At 39.2% G+C, this 25717-nt stretch overlaps 1 protein-coding gene across 1 annotated transcript in view; it reads right to left on the bottom strand.

Moving 5' to 3' along the window:
• Nucleotides 1–25717, bottom strand: part of ADCY2 (adenylate cyclase 2) — a 399704-nt gene that overhangs the window by 72227 nt on the left and 301760 nt on the right. Inside the window, exons 11-14 of the mRNA XM_021702488.1 lie at nucleotides 25654–25697; nucleotides 22055–22135; nucleotides 15878–15947; nucleotides 13906–14003 (exon numbers count right to left, since the gene is read on the bottom strand). Of these exons, the coding sequence (XP_021558163.1) occupies nucleotides 13906–14003; nucleotides 15878–15947; nucleotides 22055–22135; nucleotides 25654–25697 (293 nt within the window). The remainder of the gene's footprint in view (nucleotides 1–13905; nucleotides 14004–15877; nucleotides 15948–22054; nucleotides 22136–25653; nucleotides 25698–25717) is intronic.

The following is a 25717-nucleotide window of genomic DNA, read 5'->3' on the forward strand; positions in this document are numbered from 1 at the left end:
CTCCTCTCTAATGGGATGATTTACACATCAAGCAAGGTCAACAAAAGTTTGACTTCAAACCCAAACGTGAGCCTGACTTGGTGATGCACTGGGCACTGAGTTATCTGCTAGAGTGATTCCCAGTACTTTCAAATGCCTAGCCAGATAATGACATTTGTTCACATTTTATGAGTAACACTAAGTCTCTGCTAGAAGGGTGTATATACACCAAATACATCTAGCCCCATGCTAGGCTGTATGTAATGTCACAGACAAGTAAGATGTCATACCTGTTTTGAGCTGCTTACAGTGCAGTGGAGGTAAGCACCATATGTCCTTACCTCCCCTATCTAGAATATCCTGCTTTCAGACAGCACTCCAGGACTCAGTCTCTGGTCAGAAGCCACCAGTCTCACATCTCCCTAACACATAATCTCAGAGCCTCCTGCTTAGCCAGGCAGTGAGGGGGGAGGGGAGTGTGAAACAGTCAACACCTCAGAGGAATGGAGGCCTCTTGGCACTCTTGTGACTGAAGTGGGACACAGTAACTCATCTGCTGATTTTGTGTTTGCCATCTTTCTCACCCAGTTTTACAGGAGAGCTCTGATGGGCTTTCTCTGATTCTGTGCTGCCTGGTTCCTTTCTGGTATCAAGGTAATGTTAGCTTCATAAGGTTGAGTTCAGAAACATTACATCTTTTTCTTAGGTCTGAAACTGTTTAAATAACACATCAATGGTCTCTTCTAGAAGGTTTGGTAAATGTCAACTGTAAAACCATCTGATGATAGTGATGGTCATAAGACAACGATGGTAACGATGGTGATGGTGATGACATGGATGGTGTGATGGTGATGGTGGTGATGGTGATGGATGATGGTGATGATCATGGTGAGGACATGATGATACAAGATGGTGCTGATATGAAGATAGTTTACTCTGTGCCGAGTACTGTTCTAAATGCTTTATATGCAGAATTCACTTAATCCTCACCATAATCATGGATAGTAGTTACTATCATTACTTCATTTTACCAAGGAGAAACGGAGGCCCAGAGAAGCTGAATAACTTGCCTAAAGTCATACCTCTATTAAGTGGTGTGGCCAAGGATTTATGTCCATTCAGTTGTATTCCTGACCCAGATTTGGTTTTTAGGAGTAGACGTGTCACATTTCTGCCTTGTTTACTGGCTTTATTTCTTGAGTCAATTTTGATAATTTTCCTGGAAAATTTAGATTTAGATTTTCAAATGTGAAATATTCTACATAATATTCTTTTAATTTTAAAAGTCTCCATTTTTGAGGCATTGTTTTCTTGACCTTAATGTCCTTTTTCTTTTTCTCTCTAGATCAGACTTTTGAAGCTGTGCGTGTTTGCTGATCTTTACAATGAATGAGCTTTTGGCTTATTATTAAGGTCTATGCTTTCTGATGGTTTTCTATATAATTAGTTTCTGATTTAAATTTTAACAATTGCTTCCTCTTTCTTTACACAAACTTATATTACTTTTTTCTTGTTATTTATTGCCAATCTTTTATATTTTCTAATAAATGCATTTAAGGACATAAATATTCCTGTAACTACTGCTTTAGCCAAATCCTACAGTTTCTGACTTGTAGTTACTCATTGTTGTTCTTCTCTAAAAAGCCTATAATTTCAATTTCCATTTCCTTTTAATACAAGAGTTACTCAGAAGTCTAATTTATAAATTCCACAAGAAGATTATTTTTGGTCTGCCCCTGTTATTTCTAATTTCATTAGATTTGACCAGAGATTGCGGCCTCTATTATTTCTGCTTTGACAATTTATTTTTCTTCTAGGATGTGATGAACATGATTTACTTCTGTTGTGTCTTACGGATTTCTAAAAATGTTATCTATTTCCTTTCACTGGAAACAAAGCATGTTCCCTAAATATGTCTGTTGTCAGAGCCGGATGAGTTAGTCAAATTCCCAGTGGGCTGACTTAATGGTTCAATTTGGTCTGTCAATTTTAGAACGTATTAATATTTCCGGCTAGGATTGTGGGTTTGTCAATGTATCTGAACATTCTAATTGCTTCTCTTTATTTCAAAGGGATGCTGGAGTGCATGAAGATTTACAATTGCTAAGTCTTCTTGGTGACTGTACCATTATGCAAGTCTTTCTATTTCTTGTGCTGAATGCCTTCCACTTGATTCCATGTTGTCAGAAGTTTTTATTCCTGCAGCTTTCTTTTTCCTGTAAACTGTTTCCTGGAATAGCTGTTTTCCATCCTTTATTTTTCACCTCTTGTCTTTTAATTTTAGTGAGATCTCCTGTACCTAGTACAGAGGTAGCCTTTGGTTTTAGCCTCAATCTGAGCCGCTTTCCATGAATAGGACATTTTAATCCACTCAAAATTATGAAATTTGACAATATTTGGCCAGATCCTTCCATCTTATTTTCTTAAAATGTTCAGTAGAATTCACAAAGAAATCACTGTAGGGGGAAGTTTTCTTTGTAGGAATGTTTAGAAAATCAAATTTAATAAATTTAATAGATATACACCCATTAAAATTTTCTATCCCATTATGTTGCTGTTTGGTAGGGTTGCTTTTCAATGAATTTTCCCCTTTTAAGTAAATTGTAAATCTTTTTGGTCTGGAGTAATTTGTAATATTCCATATTTTATCCATTAATGTCTGTAGGACCTGTAGTGAATCTTCTTTTATTCCTTATGTCCTTATGTTAGTTTGGGTGCTCTGTGATTCTGTGATTCTCTCTCTTTCTTGATCAGTCTTGCTAGTGGTTTAGGAATTTTTAAACTTGTTCAAAGAACCAACTTTTGCTTTGTTAATTTTCTGTATTGGTTGTTCTCTATTTTCTGGATTTCTTCCTTCGTTAGTATTTATTACCTTCTACTTGATTTGCCCATCTTTTTCTGGCTTCCTAAGTTGAAACTTCAACAACAAATTTTAACCCTTTCTTCTTTTCTAATATAAACATTTTAAAGCCACAAATTTCTCCCTAAATTACTGCTTTAAGCTACATCCCACACCTTTGGGTAGGTTATATTTTGACATTCAAAATATTTTTTAATTTCTCCTGTGATTTTTTAATTTGACTCATAGGTTATTCAAAAGCATGTAGTCTAATGCTGAAATATTTAGGGATACTTTAGATATTCTGCTCTTCTTCATTTCTATTTTGATTTTGGTGTGGTTAGACATCACACTGTAAGATTTTTTTTTATCTTTTCAAATTCATTTCAATCTTTTCAAATCTGTCAAGATGCTTCTATGGCCTAGTATATATTTTGGCCATGTTCCATGTGCAGTTTAAAATCACATGTATTTTTTTAACTCTTTTTTTTTTATTATGTTATGTTAATCACCATACAATTACATTAGTTTTTGATGTAGTGTTCCATGATTCATTGTTTGCATATAACACCCAGTGCTCCATGCACAACGTGCCCTCCTCAATACCCATCATCAGGCTAACCCATCCTCCCACCCCCCTCCCCTCTAGAACCCTCAGCTTGTTTTTCAGAGTCCATAGTCTCTCATGGTTCATCTCCCCCTCCGATTTCCCCCCCTTCATTCTTCCCCTCCTGCTATCTTCTTCTTCTGTACCTCTGAAGCAAATAATAAATTATATGTTAAAAAAAAATTACATGTATTTTACAGCTGGGTTAATGTTCTATGATCAGTTTCAAGAAGTAGATAATCTTGCTCATATTTGCTATATCCTTATTTATATAGTAAGGCATGCAAAAGGGATATTAAAAGTCTACTTATGATTGTAGATTTATCAAACTCTTTGGTTTTAATATTTTTTCCTTTAATGTATTTCATAGTTCTGTTTTAGGCTTTATGCACATTTCATGATTCTATATTTTCTGATGATTTGCCTCTTTCATCATTATTCAATGTCTCTGTCAATACTTCTTTCCCTCATGTCTACTTTGATATTACTCTATGTGTAGTAATCTTCTCATGTTGTTTAGATGATACATGTTTTCTATCCTTTAAATTCCATCCCCTTTTGTATTTAAAATGCATCCGTTGGGGGTGCCTGTGTGGCTCAGTTGGTTACGCATCTGCCTTCGGCTCAGGTCATGATATCAGGGCCCTGGGATTGAGCCCTGCATCAGGCTCCCTGTTCAGCAGGGATTCTGCTTCTCCCTCCCCTCTGCCCCTTCCCCCTGCTTTTGCTCTCCCTCTCTTTCTCACAAATATATAAATAAAATCTTAAAAAAAATAAAATGCATCCCTTGTGTTATTGATAATGCTGCTATAAACACTGGGATGCATGTGTCCTTTTGAATCTGTATTTTTGTGTTCTTTGGGTAAATACCTAGTAGTGCAATTGCTGGGTCATAGGGTCATTCTATTTTTAACTTTTTGAGGAACCTCCACACTGTGTTGTATAGTGGCTGCCCCCATTTGCATTCCCACCAACAGTGTAAGAGAGTTATGGAAAGGGCCCAAACATTCACTGACTGATGGATGAATAAAGAAGATACGGAATGTGTGTGTGTATATATGTGTATATACACTATACACACACACACAGAGTGAAATATTACTCAGCCATCAAAAGAATGAAATCCTGCCATTTGCAATGATGCAGAGGGAGCTAGAGTGTAAGTGAAGTAAGTCAGTCAGAGAAAGACAAATACCGTATGATTTCACTCATATGTGGAATTTAAGAAACAAAACAGGTGAACATAGGGGAAGGAAGGAAAAATAAAATAAGATAAAAACAGAGAGGGAGGCAAACCATAAGAGACTCTTAAGTATAGGGAACAAATTGAGGGTTGCTGGAGGGGCGGTGGGTAGGGGGATGGGGTAACTGAGTGATGAGCATTAAGGAGGGGATGTGATGTGATGAGCACTAGGTATTATATGCAACTGATGAATCACTAAATTCTACCACTGAATCTAACAATACACTATATGACAACTAAATTGAATTTAAATACTAAAAAAAGTAAGTTATGACACAAACTATCAGACATGACTCAGGAAGAAATACAAAATCTAAATAGACCTATAAAAGAGACTGAATCAGTAATTAAAACAAAATCTAAACCAAAAATTACTTGCAAAGAAAAGCTCACACCCAAATGGCTTCACTGGTGAATTCTACAAAACATGTAAAGCAGAATTTTAACTACTTTTTACAAACTTTTCTAGAAAATGAAATGGATGGAACAGTTCCTAACTGGTTCTGTAAGGCCAGGATCACCCTCATACCAACACCAGAAAAGGATACCATAAAAAAACAAAACTGAATCCAGTGTCTCTTATAAATATAGATGCAGGAACCTTGACAAACTATTACAAAACCAAATCTAGTCACATACCAAAAGGATTATATAACATGACAAAGTGGGATTTATCTGAGAAATGCAAGGTTGGTTTAATATCTGAAAATCAATTAATATATAATACACTATATTAATAAAGGAAAAGAAACCCACATGACCATCTCAATAGCTGTAGAAAAAGCCTTAGACAAAATCTGACACCTTTTATTACAGAAACACTTAACAAACTAAAATTAAAAGGGGATTTCCTTTATCCTAATAAAGGCATACATGAAAAACCCACAGGTCACATTACATTTAATGGTTAAATACTGAATGTTGTCCTCCTAAGATCCTGAACAAGATTATACATGTGCTGTGGCTACTTCTATTGAAATTACACCGCAGTTACTAGTTGAGAAAATTAGGCAAGAAATTGCAATAAAAGACATCACACTGGAAAGGAAGGAGTAAAATTATCTCTATTTGTAGATGATTGGGTATCTAGAGCATTATGTCCACAACCTGAGATTCAGACCCAGAGTGGCTCAAACCCATGACTGTCCAGTGCTCAAGTTCATAGCACACTGGTATTCGTGTTCAGATGGATGTACCTCTCATCCCAGGGAACAAGAAAAACCATGAGCCAAAGTAATGGCCGGCCAAAAGCTTTTAATTATAACCATTTACCCAACCTGCTCTATCAAGACCATGTTCAGGCTCATTAAGCATACCAAGATGTTTGTGTAAAATAATCAATTTTAATTAACATTCTAGTTGCAAAGCTGTTTCTTTTTAACACCCAAGCATAATTGATTTATATACTCACTGAAAAGCAAACTTGACTCTTCCCTGTCATGAGGGGAGAACAGCTACACTTTTTTTAGTGATAATTTTTGACTTCGGCACTTTAATCAAGTGTATTGTTACAATATATGGAATAGGCTGATTTGAGAAAAGTTCCTTTCTCCTTTCTGTTTTTTTTCCCAGTCAATTTATTGCTTACAGGTGGTCCTGACTTGGATGAGGAAGCACATTTGCAGGCAGGAAAAATCCAGCAGAAATATACATCCACTATCCCGCAAACGTCCGAAAGTTATATTAATTATAAACTGTTTTTGTGGGTAAATAATGGTATCTTTACCTGGAATTCTATTTAATGTGATGACTTCCATGTCCCTCCTCCCTCTCTGCGCTCACCTCCTCCCCCCAAGAAAGATGCAGATTAACACTCTGTTCACACCAGTTACATGGTGTTCCGCAAGGATAAGAACTCAGGGAAGAAGGCTTTTCTTTTAACTGTAAGTTAGCATGCAGTCATAAAAACCCCTTTATCTCTCTTTTTTAAGTGACAGGTGATAGAAATTCAAAATGAAAGGGAATTTGGTAAAAAAAAAATCAAAAGCTGAAAAGGAAAAGAGGCATTTAAATATTCATCGCTGTTACAGATCACAGTAGCCTTTCTCTGATAACAGGACTTAGGAGCTTTGGGTTGTTCTGGCCACTTGAAGGTCCTGTGATGTGGCAAAAGGGAGAAGGAACTGTATTTGGCAGAGTAAAAAGCCCCCACTCCACAGCAACAATAAGGGCTGAAGATTTGAAGTTTCAGACAGATTATTCCTGCAGAAGGCCCACAGTCTTCTCTTTCTACACTTATTTCTTAGGTGAGGTCATTCCAACCGATGGATTTAAAAATTACCTATGTGCTGGGTTTTCCAAATTATGACCCCACCCCTAGCTCCTCCATGAACCCGAGACTCACACACTCCCTCCCTCCATGAAGCTCCACCACCTGGACGTCTAAGATGCATACGCATGTCTTTGATGTCCAGAACTGAGCCCTTGATTCACGGCCCTCCCCTCCTGCTCCTTCTAAGGATTCTCCCTCCCTGTAAATAGCAACCCCATTTTCCTAACTGTTCAGGCCGAACACCAAAACCAACACCAACATAAAAACCCCACAGAACTCAGCTTTCTCTTATTGCTCATGTCTCCATCCGTCTTCTTGAGATACTCCAGCAGTTACCACCTGCTCTGCTACTCCAGTACCAACCATCACCTTACCTGGTCTTCCTATTTCTAACCCTCTTCCCCTGCACAGCAGCAAGAACAATGCTTCTAAACATACCCAGAGCATATCCTCAGCTGAGAACCTTCCAGGCCTCCCTGTCACACTCAGCGTCAGACCCAACGTTCTCCTAATAGCTTGGGAGGGCCAACACCTGCCCTCCCATTACTCCTCAGACTCCATCCTCTACAGCTCTCACCTGGCTCGTTCTGCTCCCACCACCCTGGTTCCTTGAACACACTGTGGTTCCCATCATCTGGAATGTTCTTCTGCCAGATAGCCACATAATTCCCATTTCGATTCATTTGGGCCTCTGCTTCAATGTCACTTAATTAGTGATGCTTTCCCTGCTCACCCTCATCTGAAATACTACCTTCCATCGCTCCCAGAGTATCCTATTCTGTCTTATTTTTTGTTAAAGATTATCACCACTGAATTATTATATGTGTATTTGTTTATTACATTATTGTTGTGCTTCCTAACAGAATGTAAGTTATGTGAGAGAAAGAGCATTTTGGGGGTTGCTGATGCTTTCCTCACATCTCTAGTGATGCTTGGTATATGACAGCTCAATAAACAGCTACAGAATCATTCCACATGTAACTGGGTGCATGTATGTGCTTCTACCACGAATTTCTATTTTTTTTTTTTTTAAAGATTTTATTTATTTATTTGACAGAGAGAGAAGAGCAGGGGGAGCAGCAGAGGGAGAGGGAGAAACAGGCTCTCTGCAGAGCAGAGAGCCCGACGCGGGACTCGATCCCATGACCCTGAGATCATGACCTGAGCCGAAGGCAAACGCTTAACCAACTGAGCCACCCAGGTGCCCCATGAATTTTTATTTCTATAACAAATGCTCAGAATATATCCCTAGGTATAAAGTAAAGGCCCATGGCCTGTTTTAGTGAGTGCAAACATGCTCAGCTCCATTTTTATTGTTATGGTTCCTGAAATCTTACCATACCACTGACATACAGCTAAATGCAACACAAATCAGTTTTCATTCCTGGAGAGAATACTGGTTTTCATGAATTCCATTTTTTCATGATGACAGCATTTTTAGATAGGCATCCTGTTATACAGACTGAAGATTACTACTTCTAGGCTCCCTTGGAGCCAGGTTCCCACATGTGACTAAGATCTGTCTTGGGTTTTACACCAAAGTGTCATGACATAGCTTCTGGGAAGTTTCCTCAAGAGATGGCAGTTATGAATGCTTTCTGCCCTCTGCTTCTGGGTCTGTTCCTCCATCCTGTTGCTCTGAATGTGGATGTTGCCATCTTAGAGAAGGAAGATAAGGGGCAAAGTCTAATGAAAGTACGGAAGTGTGCTGGTGGGATCCAGGTCCCCCAAAGAATCCAAAGGACCAGAGTATCATACTGTAACCTTTGGTCTTTGATTAATGGAGAAAAACTAAACTGCTAACTTACATTCAAGCTACATTGTGAGGCATTTCCTTACTTTCTGATGACCTGAATCCACAGCTGGCTGTTGTTGGTCTCAGTAAAAGCTATAAGGTTCATTTATCTTGGACAGTGAGAATTATCTCCTCCTTTTCTTCCCCCTCCCTCTTTTCCCTCCCTCCTCCCTCTTTCTCTCTCTCTCTTTCCTTCCTTCTTTCCTTGTTTCATTCTTTCCCCTAAAATTCATACCCACTCACAGGGAGTAACTTACTTTCATAGTATCCAATATTTGGGCCCACCAATTTGGTAGCCCCTCAAAAGAAAACTGCCTCCATAATAGTTAGTTTTCTATCATTTGTGTTTAGAAAATCAAGTCTACTTTCAGTGGACATGAATGATTCCATCATTAAATTTCTTCTATTTTTTTCTCCTTTTTGGAGATAAAATCAAAATGAAAGTGGCTCTTTTGAAATGAGTATTAAAGAATTAATGAGCATTGATTATTCAAATGAGTAATGGAATAAGTATCAAAGAATTTCAGGAGAAACAGGAGATCTCACATATATAAGATTATATATATATATTTTAAAAGATTTTATTTATTTATTTGAAGAGAGAGACACAGCAAGAGAGGGAACACAAGCAGGGGGAGTGGCAGAGGGAGAAGCAGGCTTCCCGCTGAGCAGGGAGCCCGATGCGGGGCTCGATCCCAGGACCCCAGAATCATGACGTGAGGCGAAGGCAGACACTTAACAACTGAGCCACCCAGGCGCCCCCAATCCCATTATATTTCTTTTTAGATAATTTGTCTTTCCACCACGGGTGCTTTTTTCCCCCTGGGATTTCAGTACACTCTTTCCCCATGTGTATTTGTTCTTCTTTACCTAAGTGCCTAGGTGTGATTTTCAGTGTGAAGATTCATATTGGCAAATTCACATTATCACCTTATATATTCCTTCTTTCTTTCCTTTTTCCTCCTTGAAATCTTATTAATTGTATATTGTGCTGTTCATTCTGTGTTCCAGGTCTTACAATTTTTCCTCAAACCTTACACCTCTTTATTTCTCTGTGCTGCATTCATTCTGGTGAATCCCTCATCCACATTGAGTATATAATTTCAATGATTACTTATCTCTAAGACATCTATTGGGTTCTTTTTAAAATCTGAATTTTTTGTAATTCCATATTTTATACCTAAGGATTCCATTTTTTCTTTCCTTTATTAGCATAATAAATGAATTGTATGAAATTGTATAAAAATATTGTATGAAAATAGCACTTATTTCATTCTGTTATTAGGGTGTATAAATGCATGAATTTTGCTGTGGGGTCTCTCTGTTGACTCATGACAACATTTCTCAGTGCTCACCCAGTATACTCTTTTTTTTTTTTTTTTTAAGATTTTATTTATTTATTTGAGACAGAGAGCACGAGAGGGAGGAGGGTCAGAGGGAGAAGCAGACTCCCTGCCGAGCAGGGAGCCCGACGTGGGACTCGATCCCGGGACTCCAGGATCATGACCTGAGCCGAAGGCAGTCGCTCAACCGACTGAGCCACCCAGGCGCCCCTCACCCAGTATACTCTTAATCCCCTTGTTTATTTCACCATCTTTTAAAAAATTATTCCTTCAAGTTTATTCCCTTCTTGCTGATGACTATCATTTATTAGTTCTTTCATTGAGGGTCTGTGAGTAGCAATAGCTCCTGTCTTGAAAGGACGTAACCTGCTCTGGGCACACTGTACATAGCCATCTCTTCTGATTTCACCTTCTTCTCCCTGAAGTCCACTCTTGCCACCTTTCTGATTGTAATAGGTCATGGTCTAGCTCACCCTTCCCAGGAAAGACCTGGATTCAGAGGGGAGAAACTGAGGAAGCCAGATTTCACACTTTTTTTAAAAAGTGAAATTTTAAAAAGTGAAAATTTTAAAAATTTTCATCAAATTTTTTAAAAGATGGTGAAATAAACAAGGGGATTAAGAGTATACTGGGTGAGCACTGAGAAATGTATAGAACTGTTGAATGATTATACTGTATACCTGAAACTCACATGACACTGTAAGTTAATTATGCTTTAATAAAAAAAATTGATAAACAAATTGGTAAAGAACAAGAATAAATCTAAATAAATGCTGATTGTAATTACCATCTGGACCAGAGGTCCTAAGAAAAATTATAGGGAAGATATAATGATTAACTTCAGAATATTTTAATACTATATATATAGTTATACACATATGTAGTTATGTAAGTACATATATTTTATATATGTACGTTATATATACCACTGTGTGTGTGTGTGTGTGTGTGTTTATATAGAGAGAGTATGCGTGCACACGAGGAGGAGAGAGGAAGAGAGATCCTGACTAGTAAAAGGAAAAGAAAAGATTAGAGAATACTGGATCAATCCTTTCGAAGTTAGGAAGTGGGAAGGTGCACCAAGAAAAGCAAGGTAATTGAAACATAAGAGGGAAGAAGTGAGTCCATACATCAGTAACAAAATCTAATACAAATGGAATTAATGTAGAAAAATATCAGATCAAATAAATTAAAAAATAAATAAAAATAGATGCTGTTTACAGGAGGTATACCAAAACAACAATGACTTCAAGAGCCCAGAAACATATCTACAGGAAGTGTGACTCAGGATTAAATTTGTACAGTCTGGATTGTATGCACACAAATGTTTATTATATCATGCTCTGTACTTTGCTCTATCTTTGAAATACTTCACAAGAAGAACTATTTACAAAGGAAAAGGAACATGAGGACATTACCATGAAAAAAATGAAGGAAGAGGACATTATAATACAACATAATATAATATAAATGTAATATGAAGCAAGCACAGAAAGTTCTTGTCTCAACTCTTTCCATCAGAGGTGTCTGCAGACCTACTCTGAGCTCTGTCACTGCCAACACAAGGAGGGTAGTGCAACCAGCACAGAATTCACAATGTTCATGCTCAAAATCAACTTGTTGCTCAAGAGAAACACACTACTAATTGGTGATGATGCCTAAGAGAATGAACTTGGATGGGTCCTCTTAAAGATACAACACACGGAAGAAAGATAAGAAAATAAAAGCAAAGACAGAAGACATCTCCCTGATGTTTTCTGAAAAGTGTAATCTTATGAATTATTTGTCTTGGTCCCTGGAAATTTTTGGCTTCTCTGGCATCATCTTTCGAAATGTCCTAGTAGTGGAATTACTGGATCATATGGTAATTCTATTTTTAATTTTTTAAGGAAACTCCAAACTGTTTTCCACAGTGGCAGCAACAATTTGCATTCCCACCAACAGTGTATGTAATTTGAAAAGATATACACACCCCTATGTTTATTGCATTATTATTTACAATAGCCAAGATATCCATTGGTAGATGACTGGATAGAAAAAGTTGTGATATACCTATACAATGGAATATTACTTAGCCATGAAAAAGAACAAAATCTTGCCATTTGTGACCACATGGATGGACCTAGAGGCTAAGTAAAAAAACTCAGAGAAAAACAAATACCATATGACTTCACTCATATGTAGAATTTAAGAAACAAGAGAAAGAAAAAAAGAGACAAAAAAACAGACTCTTAAATACAGAGAACAAAATGGTGGTTGCCAAGGGGATGCAGGTGGGTGGATGAGGGAAATAGATAAAGGGAATTAAGAGTACACTTATTGTGATGAGCACTGAGTAATGCACAGAATTTTTGAATCAGTATGTTGTGCACCTGAAGCTAGTAAAACACTGTATGTTAATTATACTTGAATAGAATAAAATAAATGTATAGCATAAAAAAGAAATATTGTGCATAGTAGTAAAATGGATGATTTGAAAAAAGAGTTCTAGTCACTTTCTTCTCTCCTAATTCCTTCTGATGGGTGATAATCCCTGTCTTAATTATGATGTAGAAAATATAAAAATGGTCATCCAATAGGAAGATGCAGAAAAATAAGTGAATTTATCCACCTAAGAGCAATAATAAGGGCCCACTTCCCTTGGTAATTGTTTCACTTACATAACTTTTTTAATGCCCTTTGGCTCTATCAGTTGGTAAGCTTTGTGTGTGCAGGCAAATCTACGGGGGGGGGGAGGAGAAGTTCACTGGGAACCTCTTCTAAAAGGGGGCAGATAGCTTGGGAATGAACATGTGTGAGCTATACTGTGACTTGTTACTTCTACAAATCCCTTTGTGTTGCTTCGTGCCCAGAAGAACATCTTTTGGAGTGCAGAGGGGAAAGGCAGACCATTTCTGTCTAGCTGGCTCAACACCTTCATGAGACAAAATGCAACCCAATCCCGGCAATTCAAGTTTTCCACAAATGCTGCTGAAGTTAAATGCAAACACACAACTAGATCGTACTAGGTTGAAAATGGTTGCTTTGGCCTTTACAAAATATTGATAAAAGCAAAGAAGATCTGTCTGAAAATTTTCTTTCTATATCCCCAATTATTGAGAAAAGGACAAGAGTTTTGTTTTCTTCTTTTCCCTTGGACTATAGAATGAGAAAGAATCCATTACTTTGAAGAAAGTCAGTTGACTTCTACGGCGCTCATGAAGAACGTATGAGAGAGAGAGGCAATCTAGCAATCCCAGAGTGACTGGATTTTCACGCAGAGATGGGACTAGGAGTCCACCCCGAAGTGTGCAAGTGTGAAATCCGGCTTCCTCAGTTTCTCCCCTCTGAATCCAGGTCTTTCCCGGGAAGGGTGAGCTAGACCATGACCTATTACAATCAGAAAGGTGGCAAGAGTGGACTTCAGGCAGAAGAAGGTGAAATCAGAAGAGATGGCTATGTACAGTGTGCCCAGAGCAGGTTACGTCCTTTCAATACACAACATTCTTTGTTTATTAGAAAAAACATCTAGATTTTTTGCTCTTTCTGGGTAGTTTTTTGGGCTGCATTTCTTCCACTGGGCACCAGAGTAATAGAGAAATCGGAGTAAGAAGGTTAAATTTATTTTGTTAAAAACCCTATAAGGTGAATCAATATGTCCACATTGAAAAGGCAATATTATTGTAAACTAAGCATGACACACGGGAGCCACTTAATTTCACAGATACTGAATGAACTGGCCCTCCCCTGTTATATGACCCTTCTGTTTGGAAATCTGCACTCTCTTCTATCCTTTATTATAACTGGGCTCCTGTAGAGAGATACAGTGGAGAGCCATAGGTACTTACTTTGGTAATACTAGAATCTGCACAACGAAGATGCAGAAGAATATGAGACATGCGCAGGTCACGTAGTACTTAAACGCTGGCAGGGCGGTGGCTCGGTACTGAGGGGACAAGAAGGAAACCATGAGTGCTGTTCTCCAAGGAAGTGGCTGGAACCGTCAGCCATCAGCCTACCCGTACCTACGTCCTGCATCATGAATTCTTAAGTCACAGATGTGGCAAAAAACAAGCTAAAGACAATGGCTGCTCATCTCACAATGAGCGCTTCCTCGCTCCAAACGAGCTATGAAAGAGTTTCTTCCCAAAACCATTTTTATGAGTCTAACTGTTCTGAAACCCACTTCAAGGCAACTGGGTCAGTCCAGCAAGGAGAGAGAGCAGTGGACCAGAGGGACACGGGACTGAAGTCATGGCAGCAGCATGAGCCACGCAGGTGCTCTGGTCCCCTTGTGGGTCTGATGTCCACAGCTACGTGGGGAAAGCAGATGACTATCCATAGAGTTTCCTTTTGAAGAGTAGTTAGGAAATGCAATTTCCTCATTTTATTTATTGATTTTAGTCTTTTCTGTTATTATTCATCTCAATGCTCCATTGAGTAGTAAGTAGGTAGTAAGGAAATTTATAAGACAGAGAAGGCCAATGGGCTTTGTTCTGGGTCTCTGATCATTCCGTGGGCTTGCAGACCTGGCTGATGGTCACCAGAAGAGCAGGCTGGGGATGGGTGGACAGAAGGTGGGCTTAAATCCCAATGGTGTCTAAAATTTGCCTTGAAGTTGGCCCTACAAATATGAAATACCAGGGGACTGTCAGCAAAAGTTGCATTTTAAAAGGACGATCACCTTCTGCTTACTTGAATATTTTCTTGGTGAATTTTGTGGCTTGATGGCTAGGATAATTCGCATTCTAGTGAAGAAGCTATATTTACATAATTGCAGAAATGTGATTATATTCTACGCATTCAATTGCACTCTTATCTTTTACCTTCTTCTGGGCTTTCTGTCAAGATATGAATTGGAATTTCCTTGTGGTATTAATAAAGGAAATGGATTTCTATCAAGCAGGAATCATTTAACATTTAAAGAATAAATAACCATCAGGATCTGTTAAAGTTATTCGAGGATAAAATGTTCAATAATAATGATCGGTTACATCAAACGTCCATTTGGTAAACTGTCTGAGGTCAGCATGTTGACTTAGAAGCAGGCAATTGATCTCATTGACCACTAACACTAAAGAAAGTCTGGGTACAACTATAAAATCCAACCCTGATGGATTCTGGATATTCTTTTCAATATCCGTAAAACAATGAACTGAATTTTCTCAAGAGCATTTTAAAACCAGTGCTGTGACTTTTGCCATTAATATAGCAGCTTTTGTTCAAACTAAGCCTGTAATTATATAGTTGGATGATAAAAAATTTTCTCTCCCTTATTCCTTTTTCTAGATCAACACAAAACAAAAGGCAAATATGATAAAACTGACCTAGAAGAGTGGTTGCTTTTTTGGCAATAATTACTTAAATCATTTTAGCAAATCTGCATTAAGCATGTCAAGCCCAAATATTTGCTCATTTATTTGCACTTATCATAGCTCTTACTTCAGGGGTCGCAATGTGAAACTATTTAGGTGCAATAAATACTGAGAAGTTTGCGGTTTCTAATTCTCCCAAACAGATGTTGAATGTAAATCTCCTATTTTTGTTAAAAAATTAAAATGATTTATGTAAGAAACTGCAAATTCTTTTTTTCTTGACTTCTTGAAGGATTTTGTTTTCTTTGAAAAACTTTTTCTAAGAAAATAGGCCATCAGGAAAGCCAGTTATGAGCTCCTGTCCCCTCCCCTTAGCCCTGGATCTCAGACCTGCTGCAGATGCCATCCCCACCAGGAGTGCTGAGCAGGGTGACTGGCCAGCCAGTGACTCAGATTTTTAAAAACTCACACTTCAGAAAAAAGATTGGGGAAAAAAGTAGCTTACTTCTTTTTCTAGTATTTTATTGTAGAACAGGAGTGAGATTCTCTGAATGTCTTCAGACTTGAGCCACTGCCTGGAAATAAAAAAGAGACATCATAAAACCAAACTTCCAATCAATGATTTGAAACTTTAAAAAAAATCATGTGCATTCTTCTTTCTTTATTGTAAACCATCCAAAATTGGAGATTTAAAAAAATGCATAATACCAAATAACTGGGTATGGAATCTAGGACTAAAATAAGGTGTGCAAATATAATATTGCTATTCACACATGACCCTCCTTGGGAAATTAGCTATTACAAACCAGTTGTCATACCAAATTGAAACTCACGCTCCCAAAATTAAATAACTAGGGAAATAAGTCATCAAAAGGATTCAAGTTCAGCAGTAAATTTATTCCCTGATGTTTTACTGAAGTCACATGGTAGGTTCATCCCCTGAAAAATATGGTTCATAGAGAAGCACCATTTTTCTTAGCTTATAGCAAGTAATACATCAGAGCATCAAAACCATTTAGAGTGTCCTCCAAGTTCTGGGAGAGAAGATCCTGCTTCTTTCACACTTACTGAAAATATATTTATTGTCATGACTTGCATTTCTATAAAGTAAAAAATTTTGCTTGAATGCATTTTAAAAAATGGGTAAAAATACTAATGAAATAAACAATCAGTTCAGACCACTAACGTAGTATGTTGATGCAAATGTAAACACTCTTGTGTAATACAAACATTCCCTCAGATGTTGAAAAATAAATAAAAATGATATGAAGGTATGCGTTCTTACACACTGATTGACTTTTAGAAATCGGTTTTAAGAAGGCAGCTGAAATAAACAAAGAGCTTAGGGACAGAACTTTTCTCTAGGGCACCTGGGTGGCTCAGTTGGTTAAGCGTCTGCCTTTGGCTCAGGTCATGATCTTGGGAGTTCTGGGATCGAGTCCCACTTCGGGCTCCCTGCTCATCAGGGAATCTGCTTCTCCCTCTGCCCTTCACCCTGCTTGTGCTCTCTCTCGCTCGCTCTCTGTCTCTCAAATAAATAATAATTATATATATATATATATAAAGAACCTTTCTCTAGAACATTGTATAACTTGCAAGTGGAACAGCGACACCTGATGTACGTAAGCCCCAACCAGTTGGGCACAATCCCATACCCAGTAACAAAGTACATGCACGTTTGATGACATAAAGATGAATGAAATAGAAAGACACACTCTTACATTCATGAGTATAGGAGTACAAGGATAAATTGAAATCTGTGTATCAAGAAAAAAAATCTAGAGATAAATACCAACAAAATATATTACCAGGTGCTTTGGGTCATTACACTGAGGAATCTACATTTCTATTTTCCTACTTCTCTTAAATAAATACTTCTTTTTTTTTTTAAATAAATACTTCTATAATAAAAAATAACCTGAGTTATATATGTATATGCATTAGATATGTGTATATAAAATGTGTATATATGTATATATCTACAAGTGTTTATAACCATATATCTACATCTATTTCTTTTAAGATTTTATTTATTTATTTGACAGAAAGAGAGAAAGAAGCAGAGGGAGAAGGAGAAAGTCTCCCCTATGTGCAGGGAACCTGATGTGGGGCTCGATCCCAGGACCCGAGGATCATGACCTGAGTCGAAGGCAGATGCTTAACCGACTGAGCCACCCAGGCGTCCCTAGCTACATCTATTTCTATACCTATATATCAATATACAGGGAGAGAGAGTATGTATATATATACTAATATATATATATATATATATATATATATATATATATATATATTTTAGGACATGAGACATAAAATTATGTTTTATATAGATTTCTAAAAATAAGTTAAATATGTTCAAACAATTATCAATTCACATGAATTTCTTAATGAGGTACTTTTCCAGCCCATTGGTCAGATGTCTATGGATTTTTGACTCCCTGAGGTTTGTTTGGGAGATAGGGATGTGAGGATCCAGGAAAGAAGGCCAAGTCAACTGTTACACTTGACCTTGTAATGGGTAAGTACAGCTACCTACTGGTATTGGATCAGGGTCTCGAAATTGACACTGATGTTTCCCATCGGGGCTAATGACAAGTTAACCCAGGAGAACAGCACATTGGAGGGCAGACTACCTGGCCTACCTGGACGGCCCTGTGCCCAGAACCTCGTACTGCATGTGCGTCATGATGAGCTGGACTATCCCATAAATCTATACTACAGACAGAGCGCTTTCAACAGAGGCATGGAAGTCAGTGATGTATTCTAGTATGACTGCCGTTTAAAATGAGAGCTATAAAAATACTTTTTGGTTCAAGGTTCGAAGCTTTAGGTATCAGGGACATAAATTTTTCTTGGTAGTTCTTATTTCTGTACCAGCTGCAGAAATGTGGTATTGTCCTGTTTGATGAAACTGGAGAAATCAAAGGTTGGTGAACAGCCAAAAGAGCAGAAGATAAAATCTGAGATAAATTTTAACCATATTCATTTTCAAAACTGTGTACTTGTTATGAATATCACACTATGAATAATGTATGCAGGTAACTTATTCAAAACAGTTTTTTTCCCCTTTATTGAGAAAGAAAAATCTATTTTCAAAATGCCCCTGGGTAATCTAAGATTGGACATAAACTAAGAGTGAAACTTATGAAGTAGAAGTAAAAGCATCTCCACATCAATTAGCAGAGCCCCATGCCCAGTGTGGATCTCAGTCACCTGCCTGTGTCCTGCAGGGAGACAGGAAGTGCTCGAGACCAGCTCTCACTTCCGTGTGTCCCCAGCACTTAACACTGAGTTTCCTTAGCCAGGAGCACTGGGTTCTTCCGACCTTTTCTTCAGGAGGAAGGAGAGTATATCCTCCCCACAGGCTTCACCATTCGTAGGTTCTTGGAGATGGATCAGTGCCCTTCACTGATTTGCAGGAAACTCAGACATTTATAAACCAGATTTGGATATTTGGAATAGGAAAGACTAGTGGGGGCTGATCTGGTCAAATATTTTTGGGAACTGGAACTAAAGAGGGGCAAAGAAGGGAAGAGGAAGGAAGGGGCAGGAAGGAACGTGTGTGTTACTTACGGTGTCCTGACATCGTTCCTGACCCAGGTGGCAATGGGATGAAGAAAATCAACCCCACCGCTATGCTATACAAAGAGTGATCCTCTACTGATTCATCCCAAGTTTTTTGTTTTTGTTTTTTTGTGCGAGGCCCAGGTCCAACAAAGGAAATTCTAAACAAGATCCTGACTTGTGTGAGGGGAATGTACACCCACATCCTTACTCAGAATTATTCTGGAATGGAAGAATGTAGGTTCTTACAGCAAAGAGGACACTAAAATAGAGAGAAGACCACTTTCCTGCTGTTACGGCCTGAAGGTCTACATCCCCCCAATTCGTATGTAGAAGGCCTACTCCCCAGCGTGGCTGTATCTGGAGAGGGGCCTCTACAGAGATAATCAGAGTTAAATGGGGTCATAAGGGTGGGCCCTGATGGGAAGGAATGAATGTCCTTATAACAAGAGGCACCAGAGGCCCAGCCTCAAGCTAAGGCCCTGTGAACACAGCGGGAAGGCTTCTGCGAGTCAAGGACAGGGCTCTCACCAGCACCCGACCGTGCAGGCACCCTGATCTTGGGCCTCCAGCCTCCGGAACTATGAGAAGTAAATGTCTGTAGTTTCAGCCCCGGTCTGGGGTCTTCTGCTACGGCGGCCCCAGTGAACTAATACACCTGTCTGGGCGGTATCGAACCTGAAGGCTTCAGTGGCCTTGACTGTGCCCTCAGGCCCTGGGGCATTTGGGAAAGATGGTATTCCTGCACAAGTGGTCTCTCCGTGTGGAAGACCCACCCTTCCTCAGCCCTGGGGTCTGAGATCCTCCGGTCGATCTGTCCTGCACTCGGGCATTCACTCTGCCCATCATACATATTTAATCTTGGGCGCACGATCTTCTCACCTCGCCTACCCGGACTAAGTCAGAATCTCAGGCACCTTGCCCTGAGCATGTGTGCGGCGGTTTCTCTTCTCTCCTCAGGGCTTTGAGAGGTGCCACTGTGCCTTGTGTCTTGGATGCCAAGCACATGCTGCCCCAGCTTAGCCCTTCACACAATGCCCGTGAAGGGAGTAGATGAACACAGACATGGACATTTGCATCTGAATCACTGTTTCCTGTCCAGGAAACAACAGAATGGTGCATCAAGACTGGAGTCCTCATTGACTCCTCCAGAGGAAATTCAAAGATCAGAAGGACACCAGATGCAGGAACAAGAGGAGGTAATGAGTCAGGCCAAACAGAATGGGAGGGAAGCTAATTAAGAAATACATGCAAAGTAGCTTCCATTTCAACAATTTCACTTCTGACTTCTGAGTACAGCATGACATTTCTCCCTGTTTCATTTCTGAAATGTGTTGGGAAAATTACAACTTAAGTGGTTACACCAGCATTAAACATTACCTTAGAATAAAGCTACATGAAAGCATGAAGGTGTTCACTCAACACGCATTTGAATACGAAATGATATAGTACAGACAATCCGAAAGCCACCTCTACAAAAATAAAGCCAAGCCCATGATTATGCTTTCTAATGAATCCTTCAGTAGGAACACTCGAAAAGGGGGACACAAAGGTCTTTTATGAAAGTAGAGGTCCTGCAGGAAGGCATGCTGAGGCTGACTTTATACACGGGCTTTCTATTATTACCGTAACTATTGTAATCAGCTAACTTTGTCAGGAACAAGGTGTTCCCTTTCTTCTGATGTGTGTTTTATTCTGGTGGGTCCCAGAGTAGTAGGTGTGATTTCCTCTGGCTGAATGAACATATCCTTCCACCCATCCCACATGCAATCATACTCTTCCCTAAGTTTTGGCTGCCAACTGATTCTAGATAAGCAAGTTTCTTGGTTTGTGATGTGTTGAGGTTTCGAGTGGGGCAGAGATGAAGTTGATTTTTATACTGCTTTTAGGGCCTGGCAAAGCAGAGCATTTGTCTGGGTGCCACTGGTGTGTCCTGAGTGCTCCATGACAGGTGGAAGGCTTTCTCTATTTGGGGCACGCAAAGGGGCTCTAGACAGGGGCTAATGGAACATGCCAGCAGCGTATGTGAATTGCAGTTCTAGCCCAGCCAAGATACTTGATTGTGTATCCACGCAATCACACACACCATATACACTTACATATATGCTCGTGTGATTCTTTCATAAGTCATGTAAATATTCTAAAACGACTGTAAGGAACAATCTAGAAAAGGCACATAGTTTTCAAAGCTGTGTAACATAATTTTGGAAGCAGGGAATTCAGGTGAAAACATTCATACTTTCCGCGAGTCAACTTCCGTGATAAAAGTCAAATAGTCTGGTTTCCGTAAGGATGGAAACTTTTTCATTAAGGCTTTTCATTTGGACATACTGATGTGTTTGCTACAAGTTAAATTAACAAACACTCACTGAGTGTCTAATGGGCACCAGGTACCATACAGTCATCTATCTGCTGCCCTCTAGGAGGTTCAGCCATGACACATGGACCTAAGGAGAATTCCAAGGCCAACGAATGTCATCATTATGTCCAGGCCGTGAGATCTACCACCTTCTTTAATTTTCCTCTTGCATCTCCTGGACCATTTAGAACTATAACAGCAATTCACAGACTGAAGAAACATTCACAGATTTCACAAACTCATAGACTGAATGATATTTTGTCCCCTAAAGGATCTTTATTGCTCCCACTGCTGCCCTGAATTCAGATTCTAGTGCTCAAAACCTCTCTTCAACAACCTAGAACACCTGGAATGTGGTGCGTCCACATTCCCGGACTGTGCAGGGGAAGAAATGCATTTTGAACAGAGAGAGTCACACAATACAACTCAGATTTTCCCACATGGCATTCCTATTGACCTTTAAAAAATATTTCTTACTGAACACATTTTGCTATGATTTTTCTATGTTTATATCTCATGTTGTTTTTCAGTAATTTACCCGGGGAGTATTTCTTAGACAGGAATGAAAAATTTTCTAATTACCAAAAGCTATTATTAAGGACAATTGAGGTGAATTGAACCAATGTCTTCTAAAAGCATGGCTTTGTCATGGCAAGTATTACAGAGTTTATGGTGAAATTTGTGGAAAATATGACACGATTTTCAAATAATACAGTTTGAAATAAAAAAAATGGTAATTTAAGATCATGAGGTACTCACTTCTGTGCATTAATTCCATCAATTGCTTGAATCATCCTTTCATTTAATTCTTCTTCAAATCTTTTCTTTTGGGACTTGGTTCTGTATGAAAAGGGAAACATTATGAGAGAGAATGTGACTAAGCCAAATATGAAGTCCATTTTTCTATGATGCTGAAACCCCTATTTCATTCAGCCCATTGGATCAAAATTGGGAAAGAAGGAAACGAGAGTCTAGGAGCAGCCTTTTCTTTATTAACACCCAGCCACTCTGTGGATTGAGCGAAGTGACTAGAGTTGGCGACTGGCATAGTAAAATGTTACCTTACAGTTTAGTCACTGAGAGTGAAATGACACCAGACATTAAAAAGCAACACTGGAGATATATCCTTGGTGTTTGTGATAAAAGAACTTTCTGTCCTAAGAGATGCATTAGCCCTTGACTTGTTGCCTTCATAAACTTTATTTTACGATGGAACACACTGGCTTTGGAAACTCCCCTGCAAAAATTTGGTCTGGTTGAAAAAAACAGTTGTTCCTTGTTCATGTTTCCCTTGGTCAGTTTTCAAGAATTTGCAGAACGACAGTCTTCTCTGAGGCCTATCAAAGCTTCATTGTATGCATTTAAAGCTTCCTCAGTATTTGAAAGCGCTCTTCACAGGAAACCCCACATATATTTGCAGACACTCACTTGGTCTTAGAAGAAAATAATCTTCAGCCATATTAAAAGACGCCTTGTCAACAAATTAGGCCAAAAGAATGAGCTCCCCAAGGTTAATTTGACCATTCGCAGGAGAATCATATAAAGGAGAAAATCAAAATAATCCCTATTTTTAAAAATTACACATCTGTTGCAGAGAGTAAAAGCACACAGGAACCTCACGAAACTGAGTAGAGCACCTGCAAGTCACCTGGTCTAACGTGGAGCGAGCCCACGGCTTCTCTGGGCTTGGGGTGGTGGGGGATGGCAATTACTAATCGGACAGGCCTTCTACTCTGGGATGACAGTAACTGTTCTCAATTCAGAACCGCCCCTAGATAACAGACAAGAATAGCAATGTCACATCTATCTGTAATTAAATCTCCCGAGAGTATCATGAACGAGACAGACGGGCCTTCCTATCATCCCAACACCATTGGTGGGTTGTTGCCCTGAGCTCCTGCCTTCTTGAAACGGGCCCCGGGCATTCCCGGTTCAAAAGCACAATGATCCGAAGTGATGCACCTACAGATATGAGCAAACTGAACGAAGAAGTGTAAGCATGCCAAATTCTAAGCATGCTTACATTTGAAGAAGGAACATTCATTTTTCCCTTCTTTTAAAAAAAAAAAAGTTAATTTAGCAATCATCTAGGATGGTTCATTCTCATTTAGAGGCAAAGAGGTACCTTCATGTTTTTTGTATTGGCCCTCTGCCTACACTTGAGTTTGTAGACTTCAGTTGGTGGCTTTCTTTTTCACAAAGTCTTGCCAAATCTAAGAACAGTGTAGGTCCCTGGAGGCTCACAGGAAAACGTAATCCTTTCATGGTATGCCCGGGGCTAACCAGAGCATTGCCTCCATGAATCTGTTTCAGGATTAGTTTACATAATGTCTACACAGCACATAACGATGTAAAGGTGAGCACAGAGTAGCCCATACATGGGTATTATTACACATCCACTGTGCTTACTGATTATCTGGATAATAATTCTTAACACGTAGTTCCCCTGTCTCTGTCATTTTGTGATCTCTGCTATGGTGAATGACAGGACACCCAGGGAGCTGATAATCTACCACCGGGAGTTCTTAATTTGCCAGCTTGGGTTGTATTCCTCAGACGTCAGGTGTTTCTGGCTGTCCAGTCTATGTTCCTGCCCCTGGGTTACCCTGATGTCCACTTTCCTTCCATTCTTCCTCCTGAGCCCCTTCCCCGACCTGTCCCACTCCCACACCTGGTCTACTGTATCTGAGGATGAGGGGAGGAGGTCGTGAGTTATCCCTGGTAATGTTCTATACCAGGGCATGCTGGCTCAATGGCCAGGCTGAAGGCTCAGGGAGGTTTTATAACGCAGGCCACTGGCGGAAACCAGGACATGTGAAGACAGCCCCAGTGAGGCTGATTTGGAAGTGGTGCTCTCTCCATGAGGCCCTGGGGCCACCAGCGATCCAACCACTGCAGAGGAAAGTGGAATCGATATGGGAGAGGCCCAGCAAGGTCGGCAGGACAGGAGAGCAGTTAGGGGTGCAGAGTTTGGGGTCACAAGGCCAGAGCACAAATCCGGGCCTCTCCTCTGCCAGCCATGTGGCTTGGGCCTTCTCCTCACCCCTCGCGCCTCTGTGTCCTCCCTTCTAAAATGGTAACAGCATAGAGTCTATGTTGGAGTGATGCTACAGGGGTGACATGAGATCTTCTGTATGCCTGGTACAGATCCAAAAGATGGCTTACTGTCATTGTCTTCCACACAGCACTCTTCCCAGAAGCTGCTGCCCACATCATATGGGCCCTCCACAAGGCATCCCCACGCTAATTTCAGTAAATAGTAAGGTCTAGTAAATAGACCCTTGAGGCAGAATCTCAGGGAGGACGAGATAGGTGACAGAAGAAATACGGAATATAAAATGAAAAGATGCCTATGAAATTTCCATGGACAGTTGCTTACGGATCTGCTAACGTCTTACTGGCTTGAAGAATTTCACCTTCTCAAGTCATCTTATGGGGTCCATGATGTTCCTAAATTAATGTAAGTTCTCTTTAATGTGCCTCTTAATGCTTCAAAAGCCCAAGAACCCAATATCCTTACAACATAGCACTCTAAGTATTATAACTCAATATTAAAATTTCAAATGTGATACAAAATACGAATTAGAGCTCATTAGAACAAATGAAGTCCCATAGAAGATTCTGGAATAAGGTGCGCTATTTGCAAGGATGTGGCAGGTAACAATCTAATCGTGTTTAATTATACTTGGATACAATGCATTTTCTACAGAATAAACGCACTTCTCTGTGGGAAAAGAAAGCCTGACTTAAGTTTTGGGCTTTTCACTAATTGTCCTAATGACTTCAATAAGAAATACTTAACTCCCAAACCAATACTAATATAAAACTCTGAGCCCAAAAGCTAGAGGATCATGAAAAAGGGTTAGTGCCTACATTCTGTGGCTGATGGTGACAAGGGGCCTGTGGACACCGTGTGAAGCTTTTCTCTTTTTTTTTGAGCAGGTTGGCAGGCCTTCTTTTCACTATAGAAAGGCCGGACTTATCTTGCTTTTTTTATCTCTAGGATTCAACACACACAAAAAATGTAATTTTCAGCAGCATACTACTTTTAAGAAAATCCAATTTTTTACTACATATTAACATTAAGAAGAGTCATTTTTAGGAAAAACAATTTAAAGTTCTAATGTGCTTACCCAGTGCTGTTTTTCCTTTTCCCTCTTTTGAACCTAATAACATGACCCTAATAATGATATTTTTAGAAGCTGAAAACAATCTAATTGGGCTTTTCACAAGCAGCTGCTCTTTTTAGAAGAAATGGCCTTCCAAGTTACTCTAATTGATGATAATCACTTTCAGTAATAAATACAGAAAAAAAAAGACAAGTCTTTAAAAATCAGAAAGTACAACAAATACCATACCTTAAGGTACGATTTTGAAAATTATGCTGACCCATTGGCACATCCTATTCAAAAAAAAAAAAAA

The sequence above is a fragment of the Neomonachus schauinslandi genome, chromosome 7 (genome assembly GCF_002201575.2).
Source record: "Neomonachus schauinslandi chromosome 7, ASM220157v2, whole genome shotgun sequence".
Classification (NCBI taxonomy): Eukaryota; Metazoa; Chordata; class Mammalia; order Carnivora; family Phocidae; genus Neomonachus; species Neomonachus schauinslandi.